Source organism: Clarias gariepinus, chromosome 7 (genome assembly GCF_024256425.1).
Source record: "Clarias gariepinus isolate MV-2021 ecotype Netherlands chromosome 7, CGAR_prim_01v2, whole genome shotgun sequence".
NCBI classification, from domain to species: Eukaryota; Metazoa; Chordata; class Actinopteri; order Siluriformes; family Clariidae; genus Clarias; species Clarias gariepinus.
In genome coordinates, this window is record NC_071106.1 from 28,628,830 (window position 1) to 28,651,438 (window position 22,609).

Below are 22,609 nucleotides of genomic sequence, written 5' to 3' on the forward strand. Positions count from 1 at the left end.
GAGAATATCTGTCCCTGAAGTGGTCAGTAGTGTGCCGCTTTAGTGCTCCCTTGCTTTTGGCTGAAGAAATAAACGATTGTGGCTGCCGACAAAATGATACTCACATTAATGATTTGGAGAAGATGTAGGGGAAGGTGAGTAAGGTCATAATGTTGTGGTAATCGGTAGAGTACCTTGAATTGAGACGATCACTGTATGACCTGTTTGATCTGTAACTGGGTGCAGATAAGTAGATAGCACACTCAGGAGACACCAACAGGGAGCATCGATATCTCTCTCTCTTGCTCTGGTCCGTGTTCAACTGCAGGGTCAGACTTATGTCTGGCAACGCCAGCATGGGAAGAGCAGTAACTAACAGAATGTGTGCAATGTCTCCCAAGTTGAGAAACCTTTAGTTTAAGTGCACAAACATCTTCTGAGAGCTGTTTAACCGCATCAAGAAGTCCAGCAGTTAGTTCTGACTGTTTGTTCACGTTTGGTGGACATCATAGCTGAAAGTTGTTTTTAGATACTGCCCGAGTAATTGTGTCAAAGTCTGAGGAAAATGCACAAAACAACTCATGGAACGCCCGTGCAGGCTGCAGCTATTTTCTGCAAAAATCTAGTGTTTGCAAGAACTAAGGTTACATGACATCACATATCATGAAGGTGTTTGAGAGACTTAACCTGGATACACTTCGTCCCCAGGTGAAGGCTTCTCTTGACCCTCTTCAGTTTGCCTATCAGCCATCCCTGGGAGTAGATGACGCCATTATACATCTGCTCCACTGAACCTACTCCCACCTCGACAAACCTGGGACCAGTGTTAGGATTATTTTCTTCGATTTCTCCAGTGCCTTCAACACCATACGACCAGCAGTACTGGGGAAGAAACTAAGGACCATGCAAATTGACACTCCCCTGGTCTCATGGATCATAGACTATTTGACATGCCATCCCCAGTATGTCAGATTACACACTGATCTGCAGCACTGGTGCTCCTCAGGGAACTGTTCTGTCTCCATTTCTTTTCACCCTCTATACATCTGACTTTAAATATAACTCAGAATCATGCCATTTACAGAAGTTCTCTGAAGACTCTGTGGTGGTGGGATGTATTAAGGACTGTGACATCTCCGAGTACCAGTCTGTGGTGGATGACTTTGTTTTCTGGTGTGAGTGTAATCACCTACAACTCAACATCAAGAAAATGAAGGAGCTGTTGTTCGACTTCAGGAAAAGGGAAGCCCCTGTGACTCCGATATCTGTCCATAGAGAGACAGTGGACATGGTCTCTGAGTATAAATACCTGGGAGTGCATCTGGATAACAAACTGGACTGGTCAATTAACACATTGGCACTTTACAAGAAAGGACAAAGCTGGTTGTACTTTCTGGGAAGGCTCAAGTCTTTCAACATCTGCAATACCATTCTTTGTATGTTTTATGAATCTGTTGTGGCGAGTGTCGTATTCTGTGCTGTGTTCTGTTGGAGCTGCAACATGAAAGCAGGAGATAAAAACAGACTGGACAAGGTCATTAAAAGGGCCGGATCTGTCCTGGGCATGAAGCTGGACTCTGTTGACGTTGTGGCAAGAAGGAGGATTCTGTCCAAAATACACACAATCTTGAACAATCCTTCTCACCCGCTACACAGTGTTCTCTCCATCCAAAGAAGCAATTTCAGCCAGAGACTGATCATGACCAGGTGTTCTACAGTGCGCCACAGGAGATCTTTTCTCCCAACGGCCATTAAACTATATGACTTATCTTTGTAACGCTTTCACTAAGGGATAGGGACTGTAGTTAATGATCAATAATACTTTCGGACACTATTGTTCCCACAACTTAAGATAAGTTCCAAGTCCAAGTGCAATATCTTATCAGTACATTTGTGCAATATTATTTTCGATTCACTTTTACTACATTTCAAGTGCAATATCAGTACACAGATTATATTTTTAGTGCAATATGTAAAAAGTGTGCTATATTTAATTCTATTTTTGCTGTTATTTATTGTATTTTTCTTTAATTTTTTTATTTCTTGTATTTTTTACCTTTCCTTGTCACTGTTTTTTTTTTTTTTTTTTTTTTAATCAATGCTACTGTATGACCAAGATGAAGCAATTTTCCTCCGGGATTAATTAAATTCTTTGAATCTTGAATCTTGAATGATGCTGTCCAGTGTCCAGTTTTAATTAAATAAAATAAAAAATATACAAACAGTGAAAGGGACTGTGTGCCGTCAAGGCATCTAATTAGGAATATAAAATAGTGGCTTGCAGAAACGTTTACAATGACATGAATATACAGTAAAAATTTAAGCAATAATGATTTGTTTCCCTGCACAAGGTCATGGTGGATCCAGAGCCTATCCTAGGAACACTGAAAGTTAGATACGAGTTCACTCCAGCATGCCAACCCATCACAGGGCATCTCACACACATCCTCAGACTTGCACACTCAAGTCACATCTTAAGTAACATAACCAAACCACCTAACAGCGTTTTTTTTTTTTTTTTTTTTGGAAAGTGGGAGAAAACTGATGAACCCATTGGAAATCTATTCACACATGGGGAGAACATGCAAAACTAATAATGAAGTAAAACTAAATCTCAAACATGGGCATGGAACACAAAATTCATTCAGCTTTTTTCTTGATTACTTAATCTAATTCCTGCTAGTTTGTGGATGAATTCCCAATGTTGTTTACTGAGACCCACAGCTTATTAAAATTGTGAGCTGAATTGGGAGTACAGGAAGTGAATGATTAAATAGAATAATAATAGGTGCACTGTTAATAGGTGCAACAGTGAATACTTTCTTGAAAAACTAAATAGCTTTTCCACAAATTAGTCATTTGTAGTAAATAATGCTGTTCAGTGTTCAGTGGTTTTGGAGGCAATTATATAACAATATGCAACTTGGTTTCATTCTTGTGAATCAATTTTTGTTTCTTTGTAAGGCCACTGTAAAGTACAGACTGTGTTCTTTAAGAATTCAGAATATTGCTTATAATATCAACCAGTTTATATTATAGTGGATAAATCATAATCAGTGTAAGAAAGGTCAGGATCAAAGTCACTTCCCTGTCAAAACCAAAGTCCATTACATGAGATTCAGATAAGATAAGATACGACCAAAACAACCAGGCCAAATGCCATAAGAATAAAATTAGATTTAGAAAGTAATAAAAGGGGTAAAATAATCTGCAGAAGAATTGTACAATATGCAAAGAAACGACACAAGACATGGATAGAATCCCTGAACGAAAGCCACATTTCATATTCACAATTGTTTTTTCACAAATGAAAAACAATGCCTAAAAGCTCAGTGATTGTGAACTTAGCTTTCTGGATATTAATTTGTGTCTATGACAAAAAATAGAACAGGAAGAAAGGAAATAAAACTTACAGGACTTTTTTGTTGGACGCTCTACGTACTCTAACTCCAAATGGGCTCTTGAGAAGCTCAAACTCATACTTTAGTGGTCCATTCAAAGAACTGGACAGTGATTGAATGTGTTCATGAGGAACTTCAAACCGGGGTTTATTTGCATCAGTGATCTGAAAAAAAAAAAAAAAAAAAAGGCATGAGACAGTTAACATTCAACATGCACAATACTGTTATTACCCCAGTAAATTATACTCTTGAGTGAATCAGTAATGTTATTAGCATTTTTGATTGTTTTTGGGCAATATATAGAAAAAGACTGTTTGGAGGGAGCACACCACAGCTGTCATGTCTATTTCTTGCAGAGTTGATTTCTTGATAAAACTTTCTGATTTGAAATCTAAAAGTTTATCAAAAAATTCTCCATTAGTCCATCTGTCTGTCTAACAGTAGGAAATTATTGGTAGTGGAATGTCTTAGAAAGATGCGGCTGAAAGTAGAATTTGTATGGACCTCTGTATGGAGCACTGATGTAGGTATGGCCAAAATATAATGTTTGTTTAAGGCATACAATTTAGTAATATAAAAACTGGTTGAGGAGACATCCTTGCCTATGATGTTTTTTTTTTCTTTTTTCTTTTTTTTGTGTCTAGTATGTTAAGTATATATAATTTTTTTCCCCAAATACAGTTACGTATAAAATAAGCATACAGTACCTTGAATCGAAGGCGATTTTCTGTCTGCATTTCTGCTATAAAGGATAGTTCCAGAATGTCTGAACCATACAGCGATGGTGCATCCTGTCTCTTCAGTCTGGCCTCCAGTTCTGAGAAGTAAATTGCAACTATTTTAGCACTGGAGATCCTTCCTTTCTAAAAAGTTACATTTATAATTGAGGCACATTCTGTTAATCTAATTTAGTACTTCAGATTTCAATATATTTACACAATACAGTATAAAATTTTCTTTGACAAACAACATTCACACCAATGTGTGACCTCCTAAACTGCTGCCACAAAGTTGCTTGTACACAGTTGCTAGAATGTTTTGATATGCAGTACCTTTAAAGAAATTAAAAGATACATACACAATCTTATGCCAATATATTGCATTTACTTTGACAGTACTTTTAAGTACTACCTGATTCAAATGGTAATAATTGTATGATGTTACTGTATTATGAAGTAAAACTATAAATAAATAAAACTATAAAGCAGGACATCTACCTGTCACTTGATCTGCCAAATCAGCACTTAAATCATTGGATAATCATTTAACAAGTTTTTAAAAAAATTTTACCATTACCTGTATATACTTTAGTGAACACATGCTCACTTGACAGGGTAAAAGGGATACACAAAGATATAAAAATACTGGACCTTGATTTGAGATACACTATATTGGCAAACGTATTTGCTCACTTGCTTACTTCATCTGAATATGAATTTCTGTAATATCCAATTCTTGATCTATAGGGTTTAATAATATGTTAGCAAACCTATTGCAGCTAAAACAACTTCAACTCTTTAAAGAAGGCTTTCCACAAGGTTTAGAAGTGTGTTCATGGTGTATTGGATGAGATGGATTAAGAATTGGATGTTACTGAAGTAAATATCTATGTGAAGGCAGTTAAGCCAATACCTTTAACAATACAGTGTAAGAGTGAGGCGTCTAACATATACAGTGCCAAGAAAAGTATATGCCCCATGTATATAAAATTTTTATTGAGTATTTGTCACACTTAAATGATTCAGATCTTCAAACTAATTTTGATATTGCAGAATTCATGGTTCCATCAATTATGGAAAGTTGTCCAGGTCCTGAAGCTGCAAAGCAGTCCCAGACCATCACCCAATCACCACCATGTTTAACAGTTGGTAGGATATGAAACAGTTGATAGGATATGAAACACTGAATTAGTTTTATGCCAGATTTAACAGGTTGCACACCTTCCAAAAAGTTCATCTACTCGATCCACAGAATATTTGATTAAAAGTTTTGGGGAAAATGAAGATATAACTGCATTTTGCATTTACTTGGGTTATCTTTGTGTAATATTAAAATATGTTTGATGATCTGAATCATCAAATCAGTGTAACAAATATGGCAAAAAAAATTAGGAAGGGGCAATTACTTTTTAACTGCACTGTATAGATATTTAGTGCATCTCAAAAATTTTAATATCATTAAAAGTTTATCCTCTTTAGTGATTTAATTAAAAAAGTGAAACTCGGATAAAATGGGAGGGTTGCATCAGGAAGGGCATCCGGCGTAAAACCTGTGCCAAGTTGTAGTGCGGACTCGGTATTCCGCTGTGGCGACCCCTTGCCGGGATCACCCGAAAGACCAACAACAACGACAACAGTGAGGTCAATAAGTATTTGATCATCCTGTGATTTTGAAAGTTTTCTTACTTAGAAATCATAAAGGGGTCCAGATTTTTCTTTTTAGATTCTGTCTCTCACAGTAGAAATGCACCTATGCTGAAAATTGTAGACCCCTCCATGATTTCTAAGTAGGAGAACTTGCAAAATCACAGGGTGATTAAATACTCATTGACCTACTGTATGTTTATAAATATATATAAATATAAAACAAACTATTTAAATATCTAATAAAAATTCAAATACTGACTTGTACTACTCAGCTGGCTTTCACTAACCACATTGTAGCTATGATTACTAGAGAAGTAGCACCAAGGCACATTTGTTTCATCAAGTGGACCCCAACAGCAGCCACGCTCTCGACACCTTTGCTGTAGGGACAGGAAAAATAATTATGATGCAAAATAAAAGCATTTTTATCATGGATAAATAACTGTGGCTTATTACAAATATAATTTTTTATTTTTTAAAAAGATGTGTACTTTTGCTGTATAAATAAGAATGCTACATAATAATGATAACCGAAATGCATAAAACAGTAATGAAATAAGTCTCTCTCTCTCTCTCTCTCTCTAACTTGCTGCCTAATACTTCCCACCCCTTGACAGGTGTCAGTATAAGGAAATAATCAATATTATTCACCTCATCAAGGGCAAAAGTGTTTGTGTGTGTGTGTGTGTGTGTGTGTGTGTGTGTGTGTGTGTGTGTGTGTGTGTTTGTGTGTGTGTGTGTGTGTGTGTGTGTGTGTGTGTTTTAACATTTAAGACAAAATTGTATCATTTACCTGAGAAGCACCGAGGTCTGGAAAACAGTCCACTCTTTCTGCCAGGGGAATATTTGGACACTGGGCTACAAATTCTGTTTGATTCTGAGATTCTTTAGAAGAGAAAGATTACTTGGTAATTGGTCAATCATTTAGTCATTTATTCAAAGAAGAAGAAGAAATCATAATCAACAAAATCAAAATCAACAGGTTGGTAATGTAAGCCACACAATGATTTATTTATTTATTTATATTTTAATTTACTCTGTCATCAAGAAGTATTCATTTAAATCAGATCTACTGTGAGCATCTCAATAGAAATAAAATACTCTATTGAGATACTTAACATACTGATACTTAACATACTGTATTAGATACAAATATCTATGGTCTACAACCATGACATAATACTGTCTGTCCAGATTAAGCAAGAAATGAGGACTGATATTGCTAGGGGCTGATCCATTTCATTTGTTGCCCTACAGTCTTCGGTCTGTATCTGAGTATCAACATTGTAGTCCTCTTTACTTAAAAGGCAGCTTGTTTATGTTCAGAAGAATATGAATTTCCTTTCATGACTTAGATTGAAGTTATGTGACTATATTGTGTTATTATATATGTGTTATTATTATGGTTTGTTATGAAAAAGCAAAAGAAGGAACATAAGAAAAAAAGAAAGAATGAAGAAAAAGAATTATTATCAACATCAAAAAGAAGTGGAATACTTGTTTGAAAACTTAGCCAACCGTTGCATGAATAAATTGGATTCTGCTTAAGAAAAATCATGTTTGCCATTGTATTGGTCATAGTGCTAGGAATCAAAGTAATGATGATATATATTTATACAATTGGGGTGAAGCATTTGTATTCATTAATAACTAATAATAGGTTGTTTATGATATTGTTAATCATTAGAGTCTATATGAGAAAATTTGCATCACTCACGATTTGTCTCATTTTTATCTGTAGCAAGCAGGACGATGAGTGCTATGGCAACAATTCCGATTATGACAAACATCACCATGAGGGTTATCTCTAACCCAGAGAACTTCCTCTTCCCCATCTGATATAATCACACACACATACAAACATACACACACATACATATCATCCAATCTAAATCATTTACACAATAGGCATATAATAATATAAAATATATATCATAAATATAATTTATAAAATGTATATAAATTAGTCTATAATAAATACTAGTGTATACATAATAACTCATTTAAATCATTTAAAAAAGTGCTACTTTGCATATAGCTGATGTCCTGGGCAGCCTATTGATTTGATGGAAGATGCTTAACGAAGAAATCCATCCTAACTGTTAAAGGAGAAATTTTAAGATACAAGGCGCATACATATGCAGCAATATTGTTCTGAATTCTTTATTACCTGGAAAGCACACTCCTGATAATGTTGTGCATGCTGAATATACCACAATATTTTACAGCTCATTACCTTTACATTCATAATGCATGAATGAACAAACACACAATCATATTGTGTAGTGTGGAATGTAGTTTATAATTAAACAGCATCATGTGAGTACATTTGTAAGAGCATGACGTTATTTTTTTCTCTCAGTTTCACAACCTAATCTTTTGTTTTATAAAAATATTTGAGTCAGTTTCCTAGAGAGACTGTCCATATTGATCGTAAATTGGCTGTTATATCACAAATGGCTTGGGTGTGAGGTATATGTTTTTAAAGACAATATAGGCACATTGGGCACTTAAAACATTTAATGTGGGTATTATTATTATTATTATTAGTAGTAGTAGTAGTAGTGGTACTTTCATCATCATCGTCATCAATAATAATGATAATGATTATTACTATTATTAATATAAAACACCGCCTTCACCCTAAGAGAACTTGCACTACAAATGTAAACCAAATTGGATAAATAAACATTGTTACATTTTTTTATTCTCAATTGGTGCTTTCATTTACCTTGCATTTGCTTTTGTCAAACTGTAATGCTAGATTACTGTAGTATTAATAATATTTAACCAAAGCATTAATGGATAAAAAATGTTGCTGCTTCAAGCCTGCTCATACTGTACATTTTGGCTGTAGTTCTCAATGTTAATTCCAAAAGGTCTATAACTTTTTTCCCCCTTTTTATCAATTAATCTCTTATTTAAATGGTCTCTGCACCAAATGTTGCAGCTTTAAGGGGTTAATCACTGGCAACATTCATTTTTTTTTAAACATTTACATTTTATTTGTATAAATATGTTGAAAAAATACAGGTGAACCGGAAACATTCCTCAGATCTTTTGTCTTCACCGCTTTGTGCCTGTGTGTATGTCAACAACTAAAAATCTAACAGCAGAATTTAAAGTTTATAAAATTTACCAGACAATAATGGCAGAGTTTAGAGCTAGATGTCCCCCTCCGTGCGATAATTTCCTTTCGGAGAGCGATATGCACACTTTCTGCTTTGAATGTTTGGGTGAGAAGCACGCTCTCGAAGGGCTTAATGGAGAGTGCGAGCACTGTGATCTTCTTCCCATGAAGCTGCTACGCGCGCGCTTCGCGTTCTTTTGGGAGCCACGAGCCGCGCTGCACTCATGGGGATCACAGGCTGAATTGGCAGAGGGACGAGAGACGGAGCCCCTCCCTTCCACCGTTCCCGAACTTCACGAGCCCACTCCGGTGCCTCTCGTAGGTGCGTTGAAGAGACTCACTCCCATGCTTCTGTGGAAATTAATGTAGCTTCCTCAGAGAATATGTGGAGCTTCTTGAGGTTATAACGCGTGCAGTCGAACGACTGCATATTGATTGGCCACAGGAGCAAGCTCACCCAAAACACTCAAAATTACATGACAGATTCCTGTCGGGTGGCCAGGAGATGGAGCCACAACGCCGCTCTCTCCCATTTTTTGATGACCTCCACAACGAAATATCTCGTTTTTGGAGGAATCCTTTTCTTTCTTGTATTTTTGTTCTATCGACTTCGTTTTATTCGAATATCGTGGATGCAAAAGCACGATGGCTACACCATGATGCCCCAGATAGAAGAGACGCTTGCAGGCTATCTCTCTCCTGCGGCATCATCTTCATTAAAGAAACCAACACTTCCCTCCAAGCCATGTAAAACTTCTTCAACCCTTGCAGGGAAAGCGTTTCAAGCAGCAGGTCAGGCCGGCGCTTCCTTGCACACCATGGCGGTTTTGCAGGCGTACAAAGCTGATCTGCTGAAAGATCTGAGCACGAGCAGCACAGTGAATCAAGAAGCATTCACTGAATTATGCCGGGCTACTGATTTATCCCTGCGTGCGACTAAACAGACAGCCCGTGCTATCGGCCGTTTTATGCCTACTGAAAGACACCTATGGCTAAATCTAACAGGCATCGAGGATAAGGACAGAAATTTCCTCCTTGATGCTCCTGTTTCACCTTCCTGCCTATTCGGCGACGCTGTTAATACTGTCGCCACTAGATTCCGAGAGGCTAGATTGTATGAACAAGCCTTTGGGAAATTTCTCCCACGCCATAATCAGGAGTCGAGGCCATCGGCCACCCAGCCTCGACCAGATCTGATTCTTGCCAGGCGAGAGGACTGGGGTACGGCTCGTCGCCCCTCACAGACAGCCTCTAAAAGATCAGATCTCCGCTAAAAATAAGTCCTGATAGCCTACGCGCTCAACCTGGGCACACCCTGGGGGTCGGTGTTCAGTTTCCGCCGCCTCTGGTGTTTCGGACGACACAGATTTCCAAAGATATGTTAGAACCTTAGTTTTATCCAGCTACATCCTAGGATGTCGAACCAGGAGTCCGCGTTTCAACAGCGTGCTCCACATTTCCGTGATACAGGAAAGTGCGCATCTGCTGACAGAAGTTGCTGGGCATGGAACATGTTCCCCTACCAGTCAGTGAGTCAGGCTACTACAGTCAGTATTTCTTGGTTCCAAGAGAAACGGGGGGCTGCATCCAATTTTTAGATTTCGCGGGCTGTCCCGCTATTTAAAATGAATAATACAGATGCAAAATGTTGACTGTCAAAGTGATTGCTCTCAAATCTTACCAAGCGATTGATTTGTGACAATCGATTGAAGGACTCTTATTTTCATATAGAAATATTGGTTCCTGAGGTTCGTGTTTGGGGCGAAGCTTACCAGTTTCGGGTCCTTCCATTTGGTCTAGCTCTTACCCGCACATATACAAAATGCATGGATGTAGTTCTGGCTCTTATGACTCCAGGGCATCCATATTTAATTGCATATACAACTGGCTGGCCCAGTCTCAGTAGCTAGCGCTTCGACATCAGCATGTCGTCCTAGCTCATCTTTGTTTTTTAGGATTGAGACCCAACGCCACAAAAAGTGTGCTCTTTCCTGTTTAAAGGACAACATACTGAGTGCCACATGGGATTCGATCATAAGCAGCACAGCTGTCTCCCGCTCGTGTTGAATCCATTCTCAACACCCTTAAGGAATTCAAGCTAGACCAGTAAGTGACCATAACTTTCAGAGATCTTAGCTTTCATGGCAGCTGTATCCACGGTGACACCTTTGGGCCTTCTGCACATGAGAGCATCTCAGTTGTGGCTAAGAACCAGGGGATTTCCCTCTAGGGCCAATCCTCAATAAAGGTTACATGCCAGGTTCTTCGTACTCTTCCTATGTGGTTTAGACCCCGGTTTTTACTCTGGGTCCCACTCTAACTTCATCTTGTCATCGCAGATGCTAACGACAGATGCTTCCCTCATGGGCTGGGGTGCAGTCTTAGATGGCCGTCCAGCCCAAGGGAGCTGGAGAGGCCATCTTCTCACGCGGCACATCAATTGCCTCGAAATAATGGTTTTATTTCTGGCCCTAAAGCACTTCCTCCAGCAGTTGAGAGGCTGCCATGTCCTAGTGCGGGTGGACAACACTATGGCAGTCTCATATATTAATCGCCAGGGCGGACTTTGCTCGCGTCGCTAATAGCTAGCGCACCAGATTCCCTCAGGGCAATTTACATGCCAGGGCATATGAATGTGGGAGCAGTTGTACTGTCCAGTCAATCTCTGACACAGAGGGAATGGAAACCCCACCCCAAATTAGTTAGTCAATCTGGGAGAAATTTTATGTAGCAGAGTTGGACCTTTTTGCCTTGCAAGATCAGCAAATGTCCGCTTTACTACTCTCTGACTCTTCCAGCTCCCCTGGGTCTGGATGCCTTGGCCCGTACGTAGCCCAGGTTACGCCTTTATGCGTTTCGCCTGATAGCTCTGCTCCCGGGAGTCTTGGCAAGGGTCCATCAACGGCGTTTGCGCCTCTTATTTGACAGCGCCCTGTTGGCCGACCAGAGTGTGGTTCTCAGATCTAGTATCCCTCATTAACGGCTCACCATGTGTGATTCCAATGAGGTGGAATCTTCTGTCTCAGGCGCAGGGGACAATATTTCACCCACGGCCCGAGTTTTGGAACCTTCACGTTCAGTCCCTGAACGGGACCAACTAAGTTAAGCTGGTCTCCAAGCCAGCATAATTAAGACTATTCTAAGTGCTAGGGCTCCCTCCCCTAGAAGAGCTTATGCCCTTAAATGAAATGTATTTGAAAGTTGGTGCATGACGAAGCAGTTAGACCCAGTCCACTGCCGAATTGTTTCAGTGCTGAAAGTTTCTGCAGGAAAAGTTTCCTCGGGCTTGTGCCCTAGTACTCTCAGGATGTACGTAACCACTATTTCAGCCTGTCACGTCCTGATTGATGGGGTTATTGTGGGAAACACCCCCTTCTTTTTTGTTAAACCACTAGAGTCAGCGCATCAGGTTTCTGACCCTTAAGATGTTTTTTCTAATGGCCATTACCTCTCTAAGAGGATTGGAGATCTGTCAGTCTCCCCATCCTGCCTAGACTTGCCCCTGGGCTAGTCAGGGCCATTTTGCATCCTCACTAAACTATCTTCAAAAAGTTCCATTAACAACATGCATCTTACTGTCCAGAACATGCTCTTCAGATGTACGTCCATCGCATCAGCCAGTGGCGTAAGTCAGAGCAGCTTTTACATGTTTTGGGGCCGCAACAGGGGAGCGGCCGCCACTACACTGGGTAAGAGATGTTATTGCCCTCTCCTATGAGGCGCGTGGGCTCACTTCGCCTCTAGGAATCAGGGCTCATTCAACCTGGGGATCACCTCATCTATTGCACTAGCAAGAGGTATTCCCCTGCAGCAAGTGTGTGACGCAGAGGGTTTTCACTCCGCACACATTTGTTAGATTTTATAGTCTGGATGTTCGTGCCACTCCGGGCTAACGAGTCCTCGAGTCAGCTTCCCAGACGTAGTTTTGAGACCTCTTGGCCTTGTGCGCACACGCCACACAACTCAGGGGTCCAGACACTTGCAGTGCGGCGACGTTGGTACTCTCGTTCCCATAGCGTTTCACGCAGCATCGAGTGTAGCCTTTGAAAGGGAATGTCTCGGGTTACTTTGCTGTAACCCTGTTCCCTAAAAAGGCGGGAACGAGATGCTGTGTCCCAATGCCGCACTGCCTCATGACCGGACGTCCGTTCAGACAAATCAATCTAAGGAATGTTTCCAGTTAACCTGTATTTATAACCTGCAGGTGCATCTAATCAGATGACGTCACCCTACTAAGGTTATATAGGCGGGTTATATAGGCCAGGTTAAAATTTGGCGTGTTTGATACACACATGCTTTACAACCAGCAACATGAAAAAATGTTCCCATAGCGTTTTTATGCAGCATCTTGTTCCCGCCTTTTCAGGGAACAGGGTTACAGCAAAGTAAGCGGATACGTTATCACTGCTGGTATGATTACTTTGATGTGTTTATTTTTGGTGTTTATGTTTTCCTCTTGCCAATGTTTTGTTTCATGTTCATTAAATCTGCTGCCTTTATGCTGTGTATGCAGCCCACAATTCATGACAATTTATATTTAAATATATCCCTAACCATAATTTAATTACAACAAAAACATGAAACACAAAAGGTGTGCATGTATTATAAAATTGTGATTAATATAATAATCAAATTTTTTTTTTATGTAAGTCAAGAAGTATATTTTCCACTATGACCACTTTGTGGTTTCCTTTTCTTTTTAATGTAATTCTGGTGCACTGTAAGTCAGGGGTCATTTCAGAGAATCACCCTGCTATTGAAATATTCTGTCTTAGAGGGTTCTGCACAGAATAATTCCTGCCAACCACAAAGCTGATTTGCATAAAATGAGTGCCTGAATATATGTACATGTCCCTGCATAACATATTGAAGTAATATTTTGGTCTTATGTCACTGCTGGCTGTACATATTATCTATCAAAAATATTTATCATATTGTCTTTTTATGTAATCTAATCTGCATTTTAAAGGTCACAACATCTTAAAGCTATTAAAAATTGCTTTTTAAATGGTTTCAATTGATAGTAATTTGTTCATCTAATCAGACAGCAGTACAATGTTTATACAATACAGATACAATACCAACATGGGGAGTAAGAACAGAGGTAAGAATCAAACAAACAACCTCAGAGGTGTGAGGCAACAGTACTCACCACTAAACCACAGACAGTCCTATTTTTTTTTTTTTTTTTTATAAATAGGATCACTTGTAAATAGCTGGTTAAGATAGCTGGGCAATGCTTAATCCTACCTTTGCTGTTTTTCCTTTGCTGTGTCTGTAACACACACAGCAATCCACACAGGAAGCTATCTAGTTCTTCTGACAGTTCCCTGTAGACTTATATAGCTCCTTCAGTGGAATTTGGTCTGATGTAATTATCTTTATTTGGTATGTTTGTGGAGGGTGGGGGTGCTTATGAAATAACTGTGCAGAAATAGTGCACAGTTGAAGTGCAGAAATAATTCATTTAAGTTGCAAAATTATTACCAGCTGTTATAAAAGTTCAGCTTAGCAGTGTATCCAAGCATGAAAAGCTCTATCAGTATATTTTAAAGTCAAAAATAAAGCTTTGGGATCATTTTCAGCTAAATAATCAGAGGTTGTGATTTTCCTAAAACCCAAGATAATAAGAATGTGTCAAAGAAAGAAGTGCAGTTTAATTTCCAGCATTAGCCACTTGAAGTGATATTATTTTGGAACATATATAGTAGGTTTCATACATACATACATACATACATACATACATGCAAACATTTATTTATTTATTTTAGGGCCCCTGAAATAAACACAGAGTCTAAAATTATACATACAGGTTAAAAAAGTGGCTAAGTGGCTTTACTCACAATACCATATACCAACAGAAAAATCTTTAAAATGTTCTGGGAATGTAGTTGGATGCCACAGAAGAGTATCATGTTTTGACAGAAAAAGTTAATGCTGGAAAAATTCAACCTTTAAAGTGAGAAAAAACTTCTCATTAAAAAAATATCAATAAGACATAATTATATAAAACAAAACACATGTGCCACAATTATTGAAACCCTGTATTTGATATTTTAAACAACCTACTTTTCCCACTAAAACAGCTCTGATGCTCTTCCTGTAGGATTTCATAAGGTTAGAAAATACAAAGCAGGCCACCTGAGACCATTGCTGATTACATCATCTTTCCATATCTTTCACAATATGAATCCCTCCCTTGTGATATCTCCTCTTCGAATCACATACAGTTTTTCAATGTTGTTCAACTCAGAAAACTGAGATGACTATGGGAGAAGTGTTTTTCCCAGTTAGTTCATGATTCAACAATAAGAAAGAGACTAGGCAAAAATTGCATCCATGTATGTGTTCTAAGGCGAAAGCCACTTGTAACCAAAAATAACACAAAGGCCCATCTTTCATTTGAAATCCAACCATGCCGCCATCTACTTCATGCCAAAATACTGTACAAACAAAGGCTGAAACGAGAAATTCCGGTTCAGAGGGAGGTCACGCGCTGGACGGACTAATCGGTGGCTGCGTTACAGGATGCACTTGATGACGCAGACTGGGACATGTTCAGAAACTGCTCCGATGACGTTGGCGTGTTTACGGAAGCGGTTGGGGGATTCATCGGGAACCTAGCAGATGATATGGTGGAGAAAAAAGACTATCAGAACATTTCCCAACCAGAGGTCGTGGGTGGATAAAACCATCTGCAACGCTCTGAGATCTCACACTGCTGATTACAACGGTGCTTACGGCTGCAGACAGGAAGACACTGCCAACACCAAAAATGTGTTCATCATCTTCAAACATGAAGTGAGAAGAGCCTTCAGTTTTTTGCTTTATTGGGGGTCTGGGGACTCAGAACCGGTCAGTATCTGGTGTGACCACCATTTGCCTCATGCAGTGCAACACATCTTCTTCGCATAGAGTTTATCAGATTGTCAATTGTGGCCTGTGGAATGTTGGTCCACTCCTCTTTAATGGCTGTGCGAAGTTGTTGGATATTAGTGAAAACTGGTACATGCTGTTTTATCAAGCACATGTTTCAAGCATGTTTGGGATGTGCTTGCCGGTCAAGCACATCCCAAACATGCTCAACGGGTGACATGTCTGTGTACAGATCCTTGCAACATGGGGCCGTGCATTATCTTGTTGAAACATGGGGTGATATTCATGGATGTATGGCACAACAATGGGCCTCAGGATCTCATCACGGTATCTCTGTGCATTCAAAATGCCATCAATAAACTACAATAAAAAACCTGTGTTCTTCGTCCATAACAGATGCCTGCCCATACCATAACCCCACCACCACCATGGGCCACTCGATCCACAACATTGACATCAGCAAAGCGCTCACCCACACGATGCCACACACGCTGTCTGCCATCTGCCCTGAACAATGTAAACTGAGATTCATCCGTGAAGAGAACACCTCTCCAACGTGCCAGACCCCATCGAATGTGAGCATTTGCCCACTCAAGTCTGTTCCGGCGACGAGCTGGAGTCAGGTCAAGACCCCGATGAGGACGACGAGCATGCATGACGGTTTTTGACAGTTTGTGCAAAAATTGTTTGGTTATGCAAACCAATTGTTTCAGCAGCTGTTGTTTTTATCCGAGCTCCGCCAGACTGACCAATTTTTCAACTTTTTCGCCCCCTTACGAAGAGTAAACATATAACAGATAAGTATTTCATACAACCTTACAATATATTCACTCGAAACGTGTGTTATATCGTTTTTGTATAAGTTTATATCGTATAAGTTTTTAGACACCATGTCGGTTGTGTCTCTGCCTCTGTGTGCAGGTGAGGAGACATTGGAGCTGCACTCGGTAGACTTGGAGATGGAGGCCGTGGAGAAGCTGATCCACGACCTACAGGTGAAGCTGGCCCGGCTACAGCAGCGGAAAGCCACGCTGGAATCGTCGCGGACCGACGCTCACCTGTCCCAGGTAAATTCTCGGCATGAGAATTCAATTCAATTCAATTCAATTTTATTTGTATAGCGCTTTTAGCAATTTTCATTGCCGCAAAGCAGCTTTACATAGTCAAAAGAGTTATTTAAGTTTGTATGAAATGTGAATTTGTATGAATCAAAATGGTCAGTTTGTCCCTGGTGAGCAAGCCGAGGGCGACAGTGGCAAGGAAAAACTCCCTGAGATGGTAATAGGAAGAAACCTTGAGAGGAACCAGACTCAACAGGGAACCCATCCTCATTTGGGTGAAACAGAAAGCAGTAAATGATCTGCATTTATACAGTGTGTAGGGTGGGAGGCAGTTCAGCTATAATAGCTGATGTTAATTGATGTTAATATGGAGTCCAGGTAGTTATTGAAGACCCAGGTAGACTTGTAAGAAGTTCCAGTCATGAACTATCGAACTGTCAAGTCCCCAGAGAAACAGTTGCCAACACCAGTCAAGGCCAGAACCATTTTCTAGGTAGAGAGAATCATTCCCAGACACCAGACGCATCCCAGAGAGACACACGGGGCATCCATGTGACGAGATCTTCAGCCAGAAGCGGGGCACCAGGATGGGTCAGACAGGTCCGGAGGGCAGAGGGAGTCTGGATCACTGGCAGCTCAGGAACGACATGTGTAGCTCGACAGAGAGAGAGAGAAAGAGTGAAAGGGGGGGACAGGAGGAGAGAGGAAAAAGAAAGAGGGGGGAAAGAGAGGAAGAGGAGAGATGGCAGTTAGGTATGGTCACAGTCACACAATGTATAATGTGAATGTATATTAACTGTAGAGTGCAAGCAGAGACTCCGGCAGGACTAACTATGACAGCATAACTAAAAGGGAGAGCCAGAAGGAAACACAAACATGAGGGCTTCCTGACATGTAAAGCAAACAATCACCTCACCGTCAGCAAACCTGAGTGATCAATGAGAGTGAGGAAGACAGCACCCAAACATACCAGTTCACCATAATACTCTACGTCCATGAGTCCCCCAGATCTGCTCCTTTACCTATGGCAAATCTATTTATAAAAATGCTTGGCTAAATAAATAGGTTTTTAGCCTGGACTTAAACACTGAGACTGTGTCTGAGTCCCGAACACTATTTGGAAGACTATTCCATAACTCTGGGGCTTTGTAAAAAAAAGCTCTGCCCCCAGCTGTATTTTTCATAATACGCAGTACTGACAAGCAGCCTGCATCCTTTGATCGAAGTAGGCGTGGCGGATCGTAAGACACTAGCAGTTCGCTCAGGTACTGCGGCGCGAGACCATTTAATGCTTTATATGTCAAGAGTAGTATTTTAAAATCAATGCGAAATTTCACAGGGAGCCAATGGAGTGAAGATAAGATAGGGGTGATGTGCTCATATCTTCTGGTTCTGGTGAGGACTCTCGCTGCTGCATTCTGGACTAGCTGAAGCTTATTTATGCATCTAGCTGAACAACCAGACAGTAAGGCATTACAATAGTCCAACCTAGAGGTGATAAAAGCATGAACTAGTTTTTCTGCGTCGTTTAGCGACAATAAATTTCTTATTCTGGCAATATTTCTGAGGTGAAAGAATGCTATCCTGGTAATATTATCTACATGTGCTTCAAATGAAAGGCTGGAATCAATAATCACACCAAGGTCTTTCACTGTTGCATTTGATGGAACAGAAAGGCCATCTAAAGTTACGGTGTGATCTAAAATTTTACTCCTAGCTGTATGCGGTCCTATGACTAGAACTTCTGTCTTATCCGGATTTAGCAGAAGGAAGTTAATTAGCATCCAATTTCTTATGTCCTGCACACATTGCTCAATTTTAGTTAGCTGTTTTTTCTCATCAGGTTTTGCTGAGACATATAACTGAGTATCGTCAGCATAACAATGAAAACTAATACCATGCTTACGGATTATGTTGCCCAGAGGAAGCATGTAAAGGGAAAAAAGCAGTGGACCTAAAACTGAACCCTGCGGAACGCCAAACTCCACTAGAGAACATGCAGAATAATCACCATTTAAGTCTACATACTGATAACGATGGGTCAGATAGGATCTGAGCCAGGAGAGGGCTGTACCCTTAATTCCCACTACATTTTCTAATCTGTGAAGAAGAATAGCGTGATCAACAGTGTCAAAAGCTGCACTGAGGTCAAGTAATACAAGCATAGTTACACAACCCTGATCAGAGGCCAATAGAATGTCATTTACTACTTTAACGAGCGCTGTCTCTGTACTGTGATGAGGCCTAAATCCTGACTGATACAGTTCATGTATGCCATTTCTATGTATATATGAGCATAGCTGCTCCGCTACTATCTTTTCCAGGATCTTAGAGATAAAGGGGAGGTTTGATATTGGTCTGTAACTGGACAGCTGACAGGGGTCGAGGTCAGGTTTCTTAATTATTGGTTTGATAACTGCTAATTTAAAAGATTTTGGAACATATCCAATGCTGAGTGAAGAATTAATTATTCTCAACAGGGGTTCTATTATTGCTGGTACTATCTGTTTAAGAAAATGTGTCGGTACAGGATCTAATATACAGGTTGATGAATTTGAAGAAGAGATGAGTGAAATTAGTTCATTCTCTTTAAGTTCTAATTTCTGAGCGGTCTGTTTTAAAGTGCGCGTGTGATCGTTATACCAGGGAGCAAGTTTTTTATCTCTAATAATTTTTCTTTTGACTGGAGCTACATTATCTAGGGTATAGCGAAATGTCGACTCTAAATATTCAGTCGCCTGATCGAGTTCTGTGGGGTCAGACGGTGATCTAATCGAAGTTGGGAACTCTGGGAGATTACTGATAAAACTCTGTTTGGTAGTTGATGTGAATGTACGTTTCATACGGTAGCGCGGCGCTGTGTGTACATTATTATTGTGACACACTTGAATTGAGACAAGATAGTGATCTGAGATAACTTCAGATAGTGGTATTGTGAATAAATTTCTTATACTTAATCCAAATAATATTATTAAATCTAAAGTGTGACCTGCTTTATGAGTAGGTCCTACTACACACTGATTTACTTCAAGGGGAGTAAAGTATTCTAGGTTCTGGTCTGACATGGCTAGATTAACATCTGCATCAATTACATTGTTCGGTTTCAAAACCTCAATTTTATGCCTAATATTTACAATTTTATTATTAAAAAAGTTCATGAAGTCCTCACTATTGCATGATGTTGTTGTGGAGATTTCTGCAGTGGTCTTATTTCTGGTTAATTTGGCTACAGCATTAAATAAGAATCTAGGATTATTTTTGTTATTTTCTATAAGAGTGGAGAGATATGTTGATCTAGCTACACTAAGAGCTTTTCTATAGTTCAGGATGCTCTCCTTCCATGCTATTTGAAATACTAGTAATTTAGTTTGACGCCATTTACGTTCTAATTTCTGAGCGGTCTGTTTTAAAGTGCGCGTGTGATCGTTATACCAGGGAGCAAGTTTTTTATCTCTAATAATTTTTCTTTTGACTGGAGCTACATTATCTAGGGTATAGCGAAATGTCGACTCTAAATATTCAGTCGCCTGATCGAGTTCTGTGGGGTCAGACGGTGATCTAATCGAAGTTGGGAACTCTGGGAGATTACTGATAAAACTCTGTTTGGTAGTTGATGTGAATGTACGTTTCATACGGTAGCGCGGCGCTGTGTGTACATTATTATTGTGACACACTTGAACTGAGACAAGATAGTGATCTGAGATAACTTCAGATAGTGGTATTGTGAATAAATTTCTTATACTTAATCCAAATAATATTATTAAATCTAAAGTGTGACCTGCTTTATGAGTGGGTCCTACTACACACTGATTTACTCCTACCGAGTCTAGTATAGACATAAATGCAGTTCTCAGAGGGTCTGGGTTTTCAAAATGAATATTAAAATCTCCAGCAATTAACACTTTGTCTACAGAAACGACTAGGTTTGAGAGGAAATCTGCAAATTCACTAAGAAATTCCGAGTACGGCCCTGGAGGTCTGTAAATGACAATTAGCGGGATCGACTGAGCTGACTTAATATAGTTAAATACACTTATGTTACTATAAAGAATTTCAAATGAATTAAATTTGTGTCCGTGTTTTTGTACAATAGTCAAATTATCATTGTGAATAACTGCGACGCCTCCTCCTCTACCAGTTAACCGAGGCTGGTGTATGTAGCTGTATCCAGGAGGACTAGCTTCATTTAGAGCTACATACTCGTCCTGTTTAATCCAGGTTTCTGTTAAACAGAGTATATCAAACTCCTGATCTGTGATAATTTCATTAACTATAACTGCTTTAGATGCGAGAGATCTAATATTTAACAGTCCTAGCTTCAGATCAGAGGTGCCGGCTGCGCATTCAGTCTGATCCAAGTTTGTGGTCTTTATGCTAATTAAATTACTAAAACAGACTTTCTGAGTCTTTCTAAATTTGATTTTAGCTCGGGGAACAGACACAGTCTCAATAGAGTGAACCCTGAGTGACGACTCTATGCAGCTAGCAGACGGTTGGGTTAGCCTGTCTGTCTGCTCCCTGGCCTGGGCTCTGGATTGTCACCGATTAACTAGGCCTTTTCTAAGACTATGAGCTATACTACAAGAAATGAGAGCAGCACCTTCCCGAGTGGGATGGACACCGTCCCGCCCTAACAGGCCAGCTTTGCCCTCAAAGGTCTTCCAATTATCAATAAAGCCCACGTTGTTTTCGGAGCACCACCTGGACATCCAGCGGTTCAGCGACCATAACCTGCTGTAAGTTATGTCACCACGTCTCATTGGGATGGGACCAGAGCATACTACTCCATCGGACATCGCCTTCGCTAATTTAAACACCTCTATAAAGTTATTCTTACTAACCTTTGACTGACGAAGGCGTATATCGTTAGCTCCAGCATGTACTACTATCTTTGAGAACCTGTGCTGTCCTAGAGCCCTAAGATTACCTGCTATGTCCGGTGCTCTGGCTCCCGGGAGAGAATTCTCCGACAACCTCTACACCGCGTGCTTCTCTGCCCAGGTCCAAAGCACGGAGGACGCAGCCCGCCCAGGTTTCCTTCACCCCGGCGCTGGGATACCACGAGGCCTGGATACTGCAGCAGCGGAAGACGCTCACCAAGCCCCGGGCGAGGACCTCTCCTCCTCCGCCACCACCAGTCTTCAAGATCTCGACCCGAAACCGCTTTGCTCCTCTCCGCGAGAAGGCACACGATGCGTTGGTCATCGGAGACTCCATCGTCCGGCACGTGCGTGCTACCACGGCTAAAGGTAAGGCGTACACTCGCTGTTTACCTGGTGCACGTGTTCTTGATGTTGCTGTACAGGTGCCTGCGGCCCTGAGGAAGAACATTCGAGCTGTGGTTCTTCATGCTGGCACGAACGACATCAGGCTGAGGCAGACGGAGATCCTAAAGAAGGACTTCAGGGGCCTGGTTGAGAAGGTCCGCAGCACATCGCCCACGACAAAGATCGTCGTATCTGGACCACTTCCGACATTTCAGAGAGGAATCGAGAGGTTTAGTAGATTATTTGCCTTTAATGAATGGTTACAATCTTGGTGTCAACAACAGAGATTACCCTTTGTTGATAACTGGAATGTTTTCTGGGAGCGTCCTAGGCTCTACCACACAGATGGCCTGCACCCTAGCAGAGCTGGAGCAGCGGTGCTCTCTGACAACATCTCCAGGACATTATGAACCATCTGACTGGCGGTAAGTCATACCACAGATTCCTTAGATATCAGCCACAATACAACGCGCCATAATAAAAGACGCACACACATAGCTTGTACTATAGAAACTTTGTCTGTTCCCCG

The 22,609-nt window shown here is 40.3% G+C and overlaps 1 protein-coding gene across 1 annotated transcript in view; it reads right to left on the minus strand.

The window, feature by feature from the left end:
• si (sucrase-isomaltase (alpha-glucosidase)) overlaps window positions 1-14,207 on the minus strand; it is a 187,492-nt gene extending 173,285 nt beyond the window's left edge. The window contains exons 1-6 of the mRNA XM_053500142.1: window positions 14,127-14,207; window positions 7,464-7,581; window positions 6,540-6,631; window positions 6,006-6,126; window positions 4,088-4,197; window positions 3,393-3,544 (exon numbers count right to left, since the gene is read on the minus strand). Of these exons, the coding sequence (XP_053356117.1) occupies window positions 3,393-3,544; window positions 4,088-4,197; window positions 6,006-6,126; window positions 6,540-6,631; window positions 7,464-7,581 (593 nt within the window). The 5' untranslated portion in view covers window positions 14,127-14,207. The remainder of the gene's footprint in view (window positions 1-3,392; window positions 3,545-4,087; window positions 4,198-6,005; window positions 6,127-6,539; window positions 6,632-7,463; window positions 7,582-14,126) is intronic.
• Between the last annotated feature and the right edge of the window lie 8,402 nt (window positions 14,208-22,609).